Genomic DNA, 16,906 nt, shown 5'->3' on the forward strand with positions numbered 1-16,906 from the left:
TTCCGGTCCCCCTTCCCCAGGGTTCCTGACCGTGGCCGGGCAAGAACCCAAGAGGGCCGTCCCCACTTCCGGTCCCCCTGGGCGGGAAACAAACAGGGACGGACCCACTTCCGGTCCCCCTTCTCCTCCTCCTCCTCCTCCTGCTCCCCAGGGTTCCTGACCGCGGCCGGGCAAGAACCCAAGAGGGCCGTCCCCACTTCCGGTCCCCCTGGGCGGGAAACAAACAGGGACGCACCCACTTCCGGTCCCCCTCCTCCTCCTCCTCCCCCCCCCCAGCGTTCTTGGCCGCGGCCGGGCAAGAACCCAAGAGGGCCGTCCCCACTTCCGGTCCCCCTTGGCGGGAAACAAACAGGGACGCACCCACTTCCGGTCCTGCTTCTCCATCCTCCCCAGGGCTCCGGGCCGCGGCCGAGTAAGAACCAAAAAGAGGGACGGTCCCACTTCCGGTCCCCCTGGGCGGGAAACAAACAGGGACGCACCCACTTCCGGTCCCCCCTTCTCCTCCCCCCGCTCCCCAGGGCTCCGGGCCGCGGCCGGGTAAGAGCCCAAGAGGGCCGTCCCCACTTCCGGTCCCCCAGGGCGGGAAACAAACAGGGACGGAAGCAGTTCCGGTCCCCCTGGTTCCCCCTCCCCCATCCACCGCCGGGAAACTAACGGAAAAAGCAGAAAAGGAAAAAAAAAACAGAAACAGAAAACAGGGGAAGCGACGGGAAACACTTAAACCCTCCCCCTCCCCCCCTCCCCACAGCACCTCTATCTATGGATATATGTCTCTACGGATTTATTGCTCTATTTATTGATTTACTTTATTTGTCCATATCTATTCTATTCATTTTATTTTGTTAGAATGTTTGGTTTTGTTCTCTGTCTCCCCCTTCTAGACTGTGAGCCCACAGTTGGGTAGGGACCGTCTCTATATGTTGCCAGCTTGTCCTTCCCAAGCGCTTAGTACAGTGCTCTGCACGCAGTAAGCGCCCAATAAATACGATGGGATGAATGAATGAGTGAAAGAGCAGGGGCTTGGGCTTTGGAGTCAGAGGTCACGGGTTCAAATCCCGACTCCGCCAACTGTCAGCTGGGTGACTTTGGGCAAGTCACTTCCCTTCCCTGGGCCTCAGTTCCCTCATCTGTAAAATGGGGATGAAGGCTGTGAGCCCCCCTGAGGGACAAGCTGATCCCCTTGTGACCTCCCCAGCGCTTAGAACAGGGCTTTGCACAGAGTAAGCGCTTAATAAATGCCATTATTGTTGTTGTTCTCTGGGCCTCAGTTCCCTCATCTGTAAACTGGGGATGAAGACTGTGAGCTCCCCGTGGGGCAACCTGATCCCCTTGTAACCTCCCCAGCGCTTAGAACAGTGCTTTGCACACAGTAAGCGCTTAACAAATGTCATTATTAGTATTATTCTCTGGGCCTCAGTTCCCTCATCTGTAAACTGGGGATGAAGACTGTGAGCTCCCCGTGGGGCAACCTGATCCCCTTGTAACCTCCCCAGCGCTTAGAACAGTGCTTTGCACGTAGTAAGCACTTCATAAATGCCATTATTGTTGTTGTTCTCTGGGCCTCAGTTCCCTCATCTGTAAAATGGGGATTAACACTGTGAGCCCGCTGTGGGACAACCTGATCCCCTTGTAACCTCCCCAGCGCCTAGAACAGTACTTTGCACAGAGTAAGCGCTTAATAAATGCCATTATTGTTGTTGTTCTCTGGGCCTCAGTTCCCTCATCTGTAAAATGGGGATTAACACTGTGAGCCCGCTGTGGGACAACCTGATCCCCTTGTAACCTCCCCAGCGCCTAGAACAGTACTTTGCACAGAGTAAGCGCTTAATAAATGCCATTATTGTTGTTGTTCTCTGGGCCTCAGTTACCTCATCTGTAAAATGGGGATTAAGACTGTGAGCCCCCCGTGGGACAACCTGATCCCCTTGTAACCTCCCCAGCGCTTAGAACAGTGCTTTGCACAGAGTAAGCGCTTAATAAATGCCATTATTAGTATTATCCTCTGGGCCTCAGTGACCTCGTCTGTAAAATGGGGATGAAGACTCTGAGCCCCCCGTGGGACAGCCTGATCACCTTGTAACCTCCCCCAGCGCCTAGAACAGTGCTTTGCACAGAGTAAGCACTTAATAAATGCCATTATTAGTATTATCCTCGGTGCCTCAGTGGCCTCAACTGTAAACTGGGGATTAAGACCGAGCCCCCCATGGGACAACCTGATCACCTTGTAACCTCCCCAGCGCTTAGCACAGTGCTCTGCACATAGTAAGCGCTTAATAAAATGCCATCGTTATTGTCTGCCGGGTGGCCTTGGGCAAGCCACTTCTCTGCCTCTGCCGCTCGTCAGCGTGTGACTTTGGGCAAGGCACTTCACTTCTCTGGGCCTCAGTTCCCTCATCTGTGAAATGGGGATGAAGACTGTGAGCCCCACGTGGGACAATCTGCTCACCTTGTCTCCCCCCCTCCCCCAGTGCTTAGAACAGTGTTTGGCACATAGTAAGCGCTTAACAAATGCCATCATTTGTATTGTTATTACTGCACTTCTCTGATACTCGGTTACCTCATCTGCAAAATGGGGGTGAAGACTGGGAGCCCCCGTGGGACAACCAGATCATCTTGTATCCCCCCCCCCCCCCCCCAGCGCTTAGAACAGTGCTTGGCACATAGTAAGCGCTCAACAAATGCCATCATTACCGTTATTATTGCCACACTTCTCTGGGCCTCAGTTCCCTCATCTGCAAAGTGGGGGTGAAGACTGGGAGCCCCAGGTGGGACAACCTCATCACCTTGGATCTACTCCGGCGCTTAGAACAGTACTGGGGACAGAGTAAACGCTTAACAAATACCAACATTATTACTATTATTACTGCACTTCTCTGGGCCTCAGTTCCCTCATCTGCAAAATGGGGTGAAGACTGGGAACCCTACATGGGACAACCTCATTACCTCGGATCTCCCCCAGTGCTGAGAACAGTGCTTGGCACATAGTAAGCGCTTAACAAATACCATTATTCATTATTATTATTATTATTATTATTATTATTATTATTATTACCATTATTACTGCACTTCTCTGGGCCTCAGTTCCCTCATCTGCAAAATGGGGATGAAGACTGGGAACCCTACATGGGACAACCTCATTACCTCGGATCTCCCCCAGTGCTGAGAACAGTGCTTGGCACGTAGTAAGCGCTTAACAAATACCATCATCGTTATTATTATTGTTATTATTATTATTACCATTATTACTGCACTTCTCTGGGCCTCAGTTCCCTCATCTGCAAAATGGGGATGAAGACTGGGAACCCTACGTGGGACAACCTCATTACCTCGGATCTCCCCCAGTGCTGAGAACAGTGCTTGGCACGTAGTAAGCGCTTAACAAATACCATCATCATTATTATTATTGTTATTATTATTATTACCATTATTACTGCACTTCTCTGGGCCTCAGTTCCCTCATCTGCAAAATGGGGATGAAGACTGGGAACCCTACGTGGGACAACCTCATTACCTCGGATCTCCCCCAGTGCTGAGAACAGTGCTTGGCACGTAGTAAGCGCTTAACAAATACCATCATCATTATTATTATTGTTATTATTATTATTACCATTATTACTGCACTTCTCTGGGCCTCAGTTCCCTCATCTGCAAAATGGGGATGAAGACTGGGAACCCTACATGGGACAACCTCATTACCTCGGATCTCCCCCAGTGCTGAGAACAGTGCTTGGCACGTAGTAAGCGCTTAACAAATACCATCATTATTATTATTATTTATTTTATTTTGTTAGTAGGTTTGGTTTTGTTCTCTGTCTCCCCCTTTTAGACTGTGAGCCCGCTGTTGGGTAGGGACTGTCTCTAGATGTTGCCAATTTGTACTTCCCAAGCGCTTAGTACAGTGCTCTGCACATAGTAAGCGCTCAATAAATACGATCGATGATTATTATTATTATTATTATTGTTATTATTATTATTATTACTGCACTTCTCTGGGCCTCAGTTCCCCCATCTGTCCAATGGGGATGAATACAGTGAGCCCCAGGTGGGACAACCTCATTAGACAACGTCACTACCCTGTATCTACTTCGGTGCTTGGCGCAGAGTAAGCGCTTAACAAATACCAACATTATTGTTATCATCATCATCATCATCATCAATCGTATTTATTGAGCGCTTACTATGTGCAGAGCACTGGACTAAGCGCTTGGGAAGGACAAATTGGCAACATCTAGAGACGGTCCCTACCCAACAGTGGGCTCACAGTCTAAAAGGGGGAGACAGAGAACAAAACCAAACCTACTAACAAAATAGAATAAATAGGATAGATATGTACAAGTAAAATAGAGTAGTAAATATGTACAATATTAATAAATAATCAGTAATAAATACGTACAATATTATTGCTGCACTTCCGTGAGCCCACTGTTGGGTAGGGACCGTCTCTCTATGTTGCCAACTTGTCCTTCCCAAGCGCTCAGTCCAGTGCTCTGCACGCAGTAAGCGCTCAATAAATACGATCGGTTGATTAGTAGTATTTAAAAAGGGAAAAAAAATTCTGTATCTGTGTCTCCTACTAAAATGATTAATAGTATTTAAAAAGGGAAAAAAAATTCTGTATCTGTGTCTCCTCCTAAAACGATCTCACTGAATTTTGAATTCTCGGGTTCTCTCTCCCCCTTTAGAGTGTGGGTCCCGCGTTTTTTTCCCGAGATGAGTTTAGTCCTTAGGAACCTACAGAAAGTCATTCCCATCAGGCGGGTCCCGCTCCGGGCGAAAATCGAGGCCCTGAGGCACGTTTTGGGGGTGCGGCAGTTCGACTTGGGGATCATCTGTGTCGACAACGAGCGCATCCAGCGCCTTAACAGCACGTACCGGCGGAAAAATGTTCCCACTGACGTTCTGTCCTTTCCCTTCCACGAGGTAAGAGCATTTATTTCTTTTTAATCACCTGGTTATCAATCGTATTTATTGAGCGCTTACTATGTGCAGAGCACTGTACTAATCAATCAATCAACCAATCGTATTTATTGAGCGCTTACTGTGTGCAGAGCACTGGACTAAGCGCTTGGGAAGCACAAGTTGGCAACATATAGAGACGGTCCCTACCCGACAGTGGGCTCACAGTCTAGAAGGGGGAGACAGACAACAAAACCAAACATACTAACAAAATAAAAGAAATAGGATAGATATGTGCAAGTAAAATAAATAAATAGAGTAATAAATATGTACAAACATATATACAGGTGCTGTGGGGAAGGGAAGGAGGTAAGATGGGGGGATGGAGAGGAAGATGAGGGGGAGAGGAAGGAAGGGGCTCAGTCTGGGAAGGCCTCCTGGAGGAGGTGAGCTCTCAGTAGGGCCTTGAAGGGAGGAAGAGAGCTAGCTTGGCGGAGGGGCAGAGGGAGGGCATTCCAGGCCCGGGGGGTGACGTGGGCCGGGGGTCGTCTCCCAAGTGCTTAGTTCTCTGCTTATAGTAAGCGCTCAACAAATACTATCGACAATAACTCCCAGACTGAGCCCCCTCCTTCCTCTCCCCCACCCCTCCGCCTTACCTCCTTCCCCTCCCCACAGCACCTGTATATATGTATATATGTTTGTACATATTTATCATCAATCGTATTTATTGAGCGCTTACTGTGTGCAGAGCACTGTACTAAGCGCTTGGGAAGTACAAGTTGGCAACATATAGAGACGGTCCCTACCCAACAGTGGGCTCACAGTCTAAAAGGGCTCACAGTCTAAAAGGCTCACAGTCTAAAAGACTCTATTACTTTAGACTTTATTACTCTATTTTATTTGTACATATTGATTCTATTTTATTTTTGTTAATATGTTTGGTTTTGTTGTCTGTCTCCCCCTTCTAGACTGTGAGCCCGCTGTTGGGTAGGGACCGTCTCTAGATGTTGCCAACTTGTGCTTCCCAAGCGTGCTCTGCACACAGTAAGCGCTCAATAAATACGATTGAATGAATAAACGAATGAATGAATGAATGAATGAATGAATGAATGAATGAATGAATAATGCCAAATCAGTACCAGATAAGGGACAGGTCAGCTGAAAACCAAACTGTTTAGAATAAAACCGAAAGGAAGCCGTGCTGCACACCTGCTCCACTTATGATCATCCTGGAAACACCTGGGTAGGGTGACACATCCAATTCCTTATAGGCATTTGTTTGATAATAATAATAATAATAATAATAATAATGGTATTTGTTAAGCGCTTACTATGTGCAAAGCACTGTTCTAAGTGCTGGGGGGGGTACAAGGTGATCAGGTTGTCCCACGGGGGGCTCACAATCTTAATCCCCATTTTACGGATGAGGGAACTGAGGCTCAGAGAAGCGAAGTGACTTGCCCAAAGTCACCCAGCTGGCAAGTGGCGGAGCTGGGATTCGAACCCATGATCTCTGACTCCCAAGCCCGGGCTCTTTCCGCGGAGCCACGCTGCTTCCCTGAGTTGATGAGTTATGATGGTTTTATTTGTAAAAGGGTTGAAAGTAGGCTGTGATTGGGGATGCTTTTATAAAATCAAATCAGTTGTCAGTTTCAAAAACTTATATTTCTCTCTTTTCAGAATCTGAAAGCAGGCAAAATTCCCCAGCCCGATTTCCAAGAGGACTACAACTTAGGTGACATTTTCCTAGGAGTGGAGTACATTTTTCAGCAGTGCCAGGAAGGAAATGAGGATTACTACAGTGTTCTAACAGTAAGTGCCAACTGAAGTCACCCAGCCTAGTCATTTCCCATCTGGGGGCCAAACAGCATCAGGGCGTAAATTGTTGATTTGAATGGAATATTCCGGCCCCTGAATCACTCTCGCAACCTTTTTCGGCTTCATCCTCCTACCAAGGAGAAGTTTTGTTCTTTATTTTATGTTACAGAGTCAGGGAGAAGTGTCCACTTTTCTGTCCCTTATAAGATGGCATTTGAGAAGGGTTTTGGAGATGGGGAGAGCGGTGGTCTGCCGGTTACCAACTGCATAGATCATCATCATCATCATCGATCGTATTTATTGAGCGCTTACTATGTGCAGAGCACTGTACTAAGCGCTTGGGAAGTACAAATTGGCAACATATAGAGACAGTCCCTACCCAACAGTGGGCTCACGCCTACATACTCTGTCTCTCTCCTGTCAAAGGAGTTTAGCCACAAAACTTTTAAATAAGAACTAGTCCGAGGCAGGGAACGTGTGTACCAATTCTTGTATTGAACTCCCCCTGGCACTTAGTACAGTGCTGTGCACACAGCAAGCACTCAAGTGCCGCCGATTGATTTCGATTCAGCGAAACCCTGTATATATGCATATATGTTTGTACATATTTATTACTCTATTTATTTTACTTGTACATATCTATTCTATTTATTTGATTTTGTTAGTACGTTTGGTTTTGTTCTCTGTCTCCCCCTTTTAGACTGTGAGCCCACTGTTGGGTAGGGACTGTCTCTATATGTTGCCAACTTGGACTTCCCAAGCGCTTAGTACAGTGCTCTGCACACAGTAAGCGCTCAATAAATACGATTGATGATGATGATGATGATGATGAAACCCTTTACAAAGCGGCATCAATGAGTTGACGTCACATCCCGTAACGTGGACCGTTGCTAATAAACTCCAACAGATGTGCAAACTTGGTCCCTGGCCTTGTGCTTACCCACTTATGATCGTCTCCGTTAGTCTCCAGTTTAGTCGATTAATCAATCAATAGTTTTGATTGAGTGCTTACTTTGTGCAGGACATCGTAGTAAGTGCTTGGGAGAGTCCAAAAGAGGTATTAGATATAATCCCTGCCTTCAAGGAGCCTACAATCAAGCAGGGAAGACAGACGCTAAAATAATCTAGACAGGATAAATGACAAGAGTTTAAAAGCATGAACATAATTGCTCTGAGCTGGGGAGGGAGGGACGTACTAAGTGCTTAGGTGTTCATCATCTTTGTTTTTCTATTTATATATATATATATATATATATATATATATATATATATATATATATATATATATATATATATATATAAATAAAAGTAGGCTGTAATTGGGGATGCTTTTATAAAATCAAATCAAATGCCTGTTTCGCAAATTTATGTTTCTCTCTTTTCAGAATCTGAAAGCAGGCAAAATTCCCCAACCCGATTTCCAAGAAGATATATATATATATATATACATATATATGTAGGATATATAGATATATATATATACCTTTTTCCACTTTTGTCTCTCTCCTGACTTCTCTTCACTTGCATCACCGCCATTCCTTTAATTAATTAAGTAATTATGGTATTTTGACAGGTAACTGCAGCTCATGGGCTTTGCCATTTACTGGGCTACAGACATGACACAGAAGCAGAGTGGCAAGAGGTAGTAGTTTTTGGGGTTGTTTTTTTTAACCTTCTCAATGAATCGATGTTAGAAATGTTCACAAGTGTTTTTTGCAGTGGCACAACCCTCAGCTCTTACTAATTGGAGGGTAACTCGTTCATGTTTCTAGGTTCTCAAACTGTTCTAACTGTATGTGTGCGTATATATGGGGAACCAAGTTGCATTCGGTGATAAAGTCAAATTGCTTGAAAAAAATAAGAAAAAACATCACGAATTAAATGAAAACCTAAAAACGCTAATCCTTCCAGAAACATGGAATGGCTGAAGAACAAAAGGGGAATAAATTATAATGTTGTTTACCAAATATAGATGAAAAACTGAAGGCCAAGATAATATTGTTCCAGAACATTGTTAGGAGAACAACTGGTGACTTACAACTGATTTCTTCATTGTTTGGACTAATATTGTTCCATTGTGAGCCCACTGTTGGGTAGGGACCGTCTCTATATGTTACCAACTTGTACTTCCCAAGCGCTTAGTACAGTGCTCTGCACACAGTAAGCGCTCAATAAATACGATTGAATGAACGAATGAATTTACCTTGTAAATGAGAGCTAAATATTTCTCAGCCCATACTCCACCAGGAAGGACCCGGGTCACAAAGTGCTGTGAAATCTCACTGATTTGGACTAAAGAAGGTAATCGAGCGGGGCAGCGGGAGACGGATTTTATAACAGAACTGACGACTATGCTATGTATGTTCTGAATGATGTATGTAGTCGTAGTAGTAGGAATGGCATTTATTGCCTTCTAGGTGCAATACACGGACTAAGCGCCACCCTGTATCTTTCCTCCTGGTCCTTCCCTTAGTCTTTTTCATTTCTAGCTCAATTTTGGGTCCCCTTCTAATCGCCGTCTCTCCCCACTCCCTTGGAGGACTCATTCGCTCCCATGGCTTCAACTATTATCTCTATGTGGATGATTCCCAAATCTAACGTCTCCAGCCCTGATCTCTCTCCTCCTCTGCAGTCTCACATTTCCTCCTGCCTTCCAGACATCTCTCCTTGGATGCCCCACTGACACCTCAAACTTAACATGTCCAAAACAGAACTCATCTTCCCACCCACACCCTGTCCCCTCCCCTTCCCCCCCGCCTCAACTTTCCCATCATTATAGACGGCACCACCGTCACACGAGCCCATCGCCCTGTCATTATCCTCAGCTCATCTCTTCCATTCAGCCTGTCACCAGATCCTGTGGGTTCAACCTTCATAACGGCACCGCAATCCGCCCTTTCTTCTCCATCCAAATTCCTTCCAAGCACTTATCCTAACCCGCCGCGATTACCGTATCAGCCTCCTCTCTGACCTCCCTGCCTCCTGTCTCTTCCCACTCCAGTCCGTACTTCGCCCTGCTGCAGATTTCTACAGACTTTTCTGAGTGGCCTTTAAGACTGTGTACAGCCCCATAACCCTTGAAACACTGCCGGACCGTGGTTTCTCTGACAACGCTCAATTCTGGTTCTCGTACAGCTCTGAATACTCCTCGGTTTCGTTTGCCGGCCTCTTCTCTTTAGCTGCGGATGTCCCAGAGGCTCTGTTCAGAATCCCTTAATTCTTCTCGCTCTGTACTCACTCTCTCATGGAGTTAAGGAGCCCATCCACCGGCCTGGGCTCAGCTACCATCTCTATAACTTCCCCTTCACAGTCAACAACACCACTATCGTCCCCGTTCCCAGTCGCCTTCGACTTTGGTATCATCCTTGATTCCCCCACAACTCACGTCCGATCTACCCCCAGGCCTGCCGGTCCTTCCTACGCGTCGCTTGGATCCACCCTTCTACAGTAAAACTTTTAATACCCTGATCAAAGCTCGTGTCACACAGCAGCGAGGCCGCAGTATCAGCCTCCAGCTTCTTCTCGCCGTTCTCTAGACTGCGAGCGGCCGTGAAGATCGTCTTCTTGAAATGTCACTTGGCACACATCGATCGATCAATCAATCGTATTTATTGAGCGCTTACTGCGTGCGGAGCACTGTACTAAGCGCTTGGGAAGTACAAGTTGGCAACATATACAACACATCTCTGCATTCCTCAAAGATCTCTCAGTTTCCCCCAGATCAAGCAGGATCCTCACAATCTGCCACAGGCCTCTCCTCTGTCTCTGCCCATCCTACGTAGCGGTTCTCTTCCCCTGCTTGCTCTTTGCATTTTTCCTGAGCTACCTTTCACATTCTGTCCCGCTCTCACCTCTCCTTCTGTTCTCAATCAATCAATCAGTCGTATTTATTGAGCGCTTACCGTGTGCAGAGCACTGTACTAAGCGCTTGGGAAGTACATAGAGACGGTCCCTACCCAACAGCGGGCTCCCGGTCTAGAAGGGGGAGACAGACAACAAAACAGAACATAGTAACAAAATAAAATAAATAGAATAGATAGGTACAGGTGAAATAAATAAATAAATAGGGTAATAAAGAAAAGGGAAAAGAGTGCCAGGCACTGAGGGGCAAAGAGAGACACACACAAAGACAGAGGCAGAGAGAGGAAAAGAGAGTGAGACACACAAAGACAGAGAAAGAGAGCGAGACACACAGAGACAGGGAGAGAAAAAGAGAGATGGAGGGTGTGTGTGTATAATAATAACAATAATGATGATGGTATTTGTTAAGCACTTACTATGTGCAAAGCACTGTTCTAAGCGCTGGGGGATACAAGGTGATCAGGTTGTTCATTCATTCATAGCACTGTTCTAAGTGCTGGGAGATAGAAGGTGATCAGGTTCTTCATTCATTCATTCATTCATTCATTCATTCATTCTCGGCTGGCCCTCCCCCTTCCTGACCGTCCTTCGGGGGCTCGTTCATTCATTGTCGTATTTATTGAGCGCTTACTTTGTGCAGAGGACTATGCTGAGCGCTTGGGAGAGTACAGCACGACAATCAATGGACACATTCCCTGCCCACCATGAGCTTATAGTCTCGAGAGGTCATCTCCTCCCACCCCCCGCCCTGCCTTGCAGGCCGCACTCCCTTCCCTTAAGCTGTCATTAATTAATTAATTCATTCATTCATTCATTCAATCAATCGTATTTATTCACTGACACTGTTCCCCTGGCCTGAAACTCTTGTGAAAGACCACAGCGCTTCCCTTATTCCAAGCCTCCCTAAGATGCCCCCTCCCCAGTAACCCCCAGCTCCCCGAGTCACATTAACCGAACATCCACCTCATATTTCTCTATTCGTGCCTTTCAGCAGCGCTTTTCTAGTCTTAGTGGTACAGTCATCATCATCAATCGTATTTATTGAGCGCTCACTGTGTGCAGAGCACTGTACTAAATTGTGTACAGTCCACAATTTATCCTGATTACTCACGTTGTATTTCCAAATCTGTTCTTCCCCATTAGACTGTAACCTCCCTCTGGGCAGGGAATGTATGTTGTGTGTCTGTTGTACTCTCCCCAGTGCTTTGTTAACAGTGCAACGGGAATTCATTGAATGCCTCAACTACTACTATCACTGCTTCAGAGCCATTAACAACCTCAATTTATTCATGCTGTCCAATGTCAACATTAGGTTGTCTTCGTCTTGGGTTCCCTTTGTTTTGTTGATTTTCTTAGACATTTTCGTGCCTATTAGCATTACGAAAATTCGTTTTTATAAAGTATTGGTACAAAATATTGTTTTAATGCAGTCCCCCCAAAATGATATATTTTGAATAATTTCTGTCTCCTCTTCTTCCTTAGATGTATCAGAAAGAAAAACATATCCTTGATGAGCTGAATAAACTTACCGGGACCAATCTCCAGCCACTGACCAAAAACCATTTTTGATCCTTTAAGAATAAAGTTCAAAAATACTGACAGGACAAAAGGGCTAACTTGGTTTTTATTTTCCCTCTTACCTAACGTGTACATCTTGGGGAATATGAATTGATAGTGAAATAGTTCTCAAAAGTTGTTCCAATAACCATTTGAATGACTTTCTCTAGGTTGCCCGACTGTTTTCTAGTTCAACTCTTCAAATGTATGAGGAATATGGTAGAATAAGTTAATATAGAATGTAACCTATGCTAAGATTCATTGATATCATGGCACAATAGAAAATAAGTGGAAAATTGATGTTAGTACAATCATAATGATAGAAAGAAGGACTCTTCTTTCTATTGGAAATGATTCACCCCATCACCTGACTTTTTTGAAAGTCTATACAGTTTATACGCTCAGTTCTGGGTCCCCTTCTATTCTCCATCTACACCCCCTCCCTCTCGGTATATTTGTACATATTTATTACTCTACTTATTTTATTAATGATGTGCATCTATCTATAATTCATCTATTTTGATGATACTGACACCTGTCCACATGTTTCGTTTTGTTGTCCGTCTCCCCCTTCTAGACTGTGAGCCCGTTGTTGGGTAGGGACCGTCTCTATCTGTTGCCAAATTGTACTTGCCAAGCGCTTAGTACAGTGCTCTGCACACAGTAAGCGCTCACTAAATACGATTGAATGAAATTCATGTCCATGGCTTCAACTACTATTTGTATGCACATGATTCCCAAATCTCCCTCTGCAGCCCTGACATCTCTCCATCTACCCTTTCCTGGGGAAGCAGCATGGCCTTGTAGATAGAGCACAGGCCTGGGAGACAGAAGAACCTCGTTTGCTGTGCGAACTTAACTTCTCTGGGCCTCAATTACCTCATCTGTATAATGGGGATTAAGATTGTGAGCCCCTTATGGGACAGGGACAGTGTCCAACCCGATTAGCTTGTATCTCCCCCAGGACTTAGAACAGCGCTTGACACTTACTAAGCACTGAACAAACACAATCATTATTCTGGAGTCTTGCATTTCTTCCTGCCTTCAGGACATTGATTCATTCAATCGTATTTATTGAGCGCTTACTGTGTGCACCGCACTGTACTAAGCGCTTGGAAAGTACAATTCGGCAACGGAGGAGACAATCCCTACCCAACAACAGGCTAGAAGGGGGAGACAGACAACAAAACAATAACATCAACAACATCAAAATAGATAGATAGAATTATAGATAGATACGCAGCATTAATAAAATCAATAGAATAATAAATATGTACAAATATACACAAGTGCTGTAGGGGGGAGAGGGAATAGAGCAGAGCGAGGGAGTAGGGGCGATAGGGAGGGGAGGAGGAGCAGAGGAAAAGGGAGGCGAAACGCTAGCTATGAATGGATAAAGATAAATAGGAAATTGCCTAGTGGCTTCAACCCCTACCAATCATCTTTACTGAGCACTTTGTGTGCAGAACAGCATCATCATCAATCGTATTTATTGAGTGCTTACTGTGTGCAGAGCACTGAACTAAGCGCTTGGGAAGTCCAAGTTGGCAACATATAGTGACAGTCCCTACCCAACAGTGGGCTCACAGTCTAGAAGGGGGAGACAGAGAACAAAACCAAACATCTTAACAAAATAAAATAAATAGAATAGATATGTACAAGTAAAATAAATAGAGTAATAAATATGTACAAACATATATACAGGTGCTGTGGGGAAGGGAGGGAGGTAAGATGGGGGGATGGAGAGGGGGACGAGGGGGAGAGGAAGGAAGGGGCTCAGTCTGGGAAGGCCTCCCGGAGGAGGTGAGCTCTCAGTAGGGCCTTGAAAGGAGGAAGAGAGCTAGCTTGGCGGATGGGCAGAGGGAGGCCATTCCAGGCCCGGGGGATGACGTGGGCCGGGGCACGTGGGCACTATACTAACCTCTAATGCTAGAGTGGTAAAAAGTACTTTTAAATAGGTCACCTTCCTAATAGCAACATCTCTGCTCGGTTGTCCCGCTGGCATCTCAAATTGAGCGTGTTCGAAACGGAACTCCTCATCTTCCCACCCAAAACCCGCCTGCCCGAAAGACTTCCCCATCACTGTAGACGACGCTACCGTCCTCCCTGTCTCACTAGCCCGTAGCCTTGACGTGATCCTCGACTCAACTCTCTCATTCAGTCCACATATTGTCATAAAATCCTGTCCGTTCTACTATCATCATCATCAACATCATCAATCGTATTTATTGAGCGCTTACTATGTGCAGAGCACTGTTCTAAGCACTTGGGAAGTACAAATTGGCAACATCTAGAGACGGTCCCTACCCAACGGTGGGCTCACAGTCTAAAAGGGGGAGACAGAGAACAAAACCAAACATACTGAGAAAATAAAATAAATAGAATAGATATGTACAAATAAATTAAATAAATAAATAGAGTATCGCATCTTTAAAATCTGTCCTTTCCTCTCCTTCCCAACTACGACTACACCGATCCAAGCAATTATATCCGCCTTGACTACTACATCGGCCTCCTTGCTGACCTCCCTGCTTCCTGTCGCCACTCCAGTCCGTATGCTGCCCCGATCAAAACAAAAAACACTGTTCGGTCCATATTTCCCACTCCTCAAGAACCTTCATTGGTTGCCGATCCTTCTCCGCATCAAACCAAAACTCCTTATCGTTGGCTTTAAAGCACTCCATCACCTTGCCCCTTCACATCTTACCTCGCTGATTTTCGACCACAACCCAGCCCAATCGCTTCATTCTCGCTAAGGCCAACCAAAGCGGGAGAGTCCAGATCAAAGTACAGTTAGGTGAGCTCGAGAGGGACGAACAATGTATGTCGGGGAGCAGCAGGTGAAGAGAGCGATATTTAGGATGGGGAGAGCCTCGAGGCCAACCGGGAGAAGTTTATGCAGCCAAGTCGGGGGGCGGTGAGAAGGAGGGAGCTGTGTGTGAATCAGTTTCAGTGGGGAGCAAGGGAAACGAGTGAAAAGACTGACTCAGTAGTCTAATAATAATAATAATAATAATAATGGCATTTATTAAGCGCTTACTATGTGCAAAGCACTCTTCTAAGCACTGGGGAGGTTACAAGGTGATCAGGTTGTCCCACGGGGGGCTCACAGGCTTAATCCCCATTTGACAGGTGAGGCAACTGAGGCCCAGAGAAGTGAAGTGACTTGTCCAAAGTCACACAGCCGACAAGTGGCGGAGCCGGGGTTTGAACCCGTGACCTCTGACTCCAAAGCCCGGGCTCTTTCCACTGAGCCACGCCGCTTCCGTGTCGCGAAAGATAGAGCCGCGCCCGGGACTTCGGGCTCTTAATTTCTAAACCTCTCCCACGCCGCCAAACGAAATCGACGTCCTCTACTTCCCGACTGGACCCGGTTCATCGCCTTCCCTGCGTCGGTGGGCATCTGCCTTCTACAGACTCCCTGAATACCTGACTTGGGAAGGGCCGCGAGAGATCCATCCCCGGCCCAGTCGAACGACAAGTTATCTCGGGGACAGACGGGTGACTCAAGTCCAAACCCGAAGGCCCCCGAGACGCTAATGCCTTTCCACCGGGGTCGAACGACTCGAGGCCGAAGCGTCCCCATTTTTATCCGACAAGCTCTGTCCCCGCCGAAGCCGAGTTGTAGGTCCCGGGTGGTAGATTTTCGGGTGGGGAGGCTGAAAGATACCGTGGAGCGAAAACTGGCGGAATTGTTCTAGTGTGAGAGCTGAAAGCGAGGAACCAAAGATGAAGCTAAGGTTGTGAGCCTGTGGGACTGTGAGGATGGCTGTGTTATCAAAGTTAGGATAGTTAAGAGGAGGAGTGGAGTAAGGAGATGTTGTCCACTAGCGGACTTGACATGACTGACTCCATTTTGTGGATGCTGACAGTAACCCTCCTTTTGTACAGGCCGAGAGAACAAGTCTGCAACAGATGCCTTCAAGGCCATCAAGGAACACCCATCCGAAGATAACGAGAATTTACATCCCTATTAACGAGATTTACCTCCCTATTAACGAGAATCGACAAACCTATCTATGCAAGGCCATAGGCAAATAACAACATCTTGCACAAGGCCGTAGGAACGGAGAACAGAGAGAATTTGTAACCCCCTGCCGGTCCCAATTGAATTCCTGAAATTTCCAAATGCCCCACTCCCAAAAGACACAGTGATATTGGGATCGGGGCTGCTTGTCCCTCGTCCCTCTCCCAGGAGGTGAACGGGCAGGTGGCCGCTTTCCTTCTTTGCTGCTCTATCAGAACTCATGTCTCCGAGTCATTTTTCCTATCTGCATCACCACCCCGGTTACAAGAACCCTGCGGCCGATTTACACCAAATTAACCTATTTTGCACCCTACTTGTCGATAACGGAGAGATGATAAGTTTAATTTCAGTCAGACACAGTTTGAAGCCCCAACAGGATAGACTAGCCAAAGTGCAGATGTCCTGGAGGAAATGTGGGATTGTAGACGAAGTGTGTAGAGAAGCAGCTTGGCCTAGCGGAAAGACACGGGCTTGGGAGTCGGAGGTCGTGGGTTCTAATCCCGGCTCCGCCACTTGTCAGCTGTGTGACTTTGGGCGAGTCACTTCCCTTCTCCGGGCCTCAGTGACCTCATCTGTAAAATGGGGATTAGGATCGTGAGCCCCGCCTGGGACACCTGATTACCTTGTATTTCCTCCAGCGCTTAGAACAGTGCTGGGCACATAATAAGCCTTAACAAATGCCATCGTTATTTATTATGATTAAGTGAAAGATCTTGGTCAAGGGTCCAACTGGATTAGCTGGCCCAG

At 46.4% G+C, this 16,906-nt stretch overlaps 1 protein-coding gene across 3 annotated transcripts; it reads left to right on the top strand.

The window, feature by feature from the left end:
* Positions 1 to 322: 322 nt before the first annotated feature.
* On the top strand, positions 323 to 12,182 carry YBEY (ybeY metalloendoribonuclease). 3 transcript variants are annotated; one of them, XM_038749530.1, is made up of 5 exons: positions 323 to 412; positions 4,683 to 4,920; positions 6,577 to 6,708; positions 8,288 to 8,356; positions 12,058 to 12,182. In XM_038749530.1, exons 2-5 carry the CDS (start codon positions 4,711 to 4,713, stop codon positions 12,142 to 12,144), a joined length of 498 nt encoding a protein of 165 aa, XP_038605458.1. In that variant the 5' UTR covers positions 323 to 412; positions 4,683 to 4,710; the 3' UTR covers positions 12,145 to 12,182. The 3 variants fall into 3 exon arrangements, with proteins under 3 accessions (XP_038605458.1, XP_038605457.1, XP_038605460.1); XM_038749529.1 differs by lacking the exon at positions 323 to 412 and adding an exon at positions 457 to 537; XM_038749532.1 differs by lacking the exons at positions 323 to 412; positions 8,288 to 8,356 and adding an exon at positions 457 to 537 and having other exon boundaries at positions 12,058 to 12,173.
* Positions 12,183 to 16,906: the final 4,724 nt, after the last annotated feature.

The sequence above is a fragment of the Tachyglossus aculeatus genome, chromosome 7 (assembly GCF_015852505.1).
Source record: "Tachyglossus aculeatus isolate mTacAcu1 chromosome 7, mTacAcu1.pri, whole genome shotgun sequence".
Taxonomy (NCBI): Eukaryota; Metazoa; Chordata; class Mammalia; order Monotremata; family Tachyglossidae; genus Tachyglossus; species Tachyglossus aculeatus.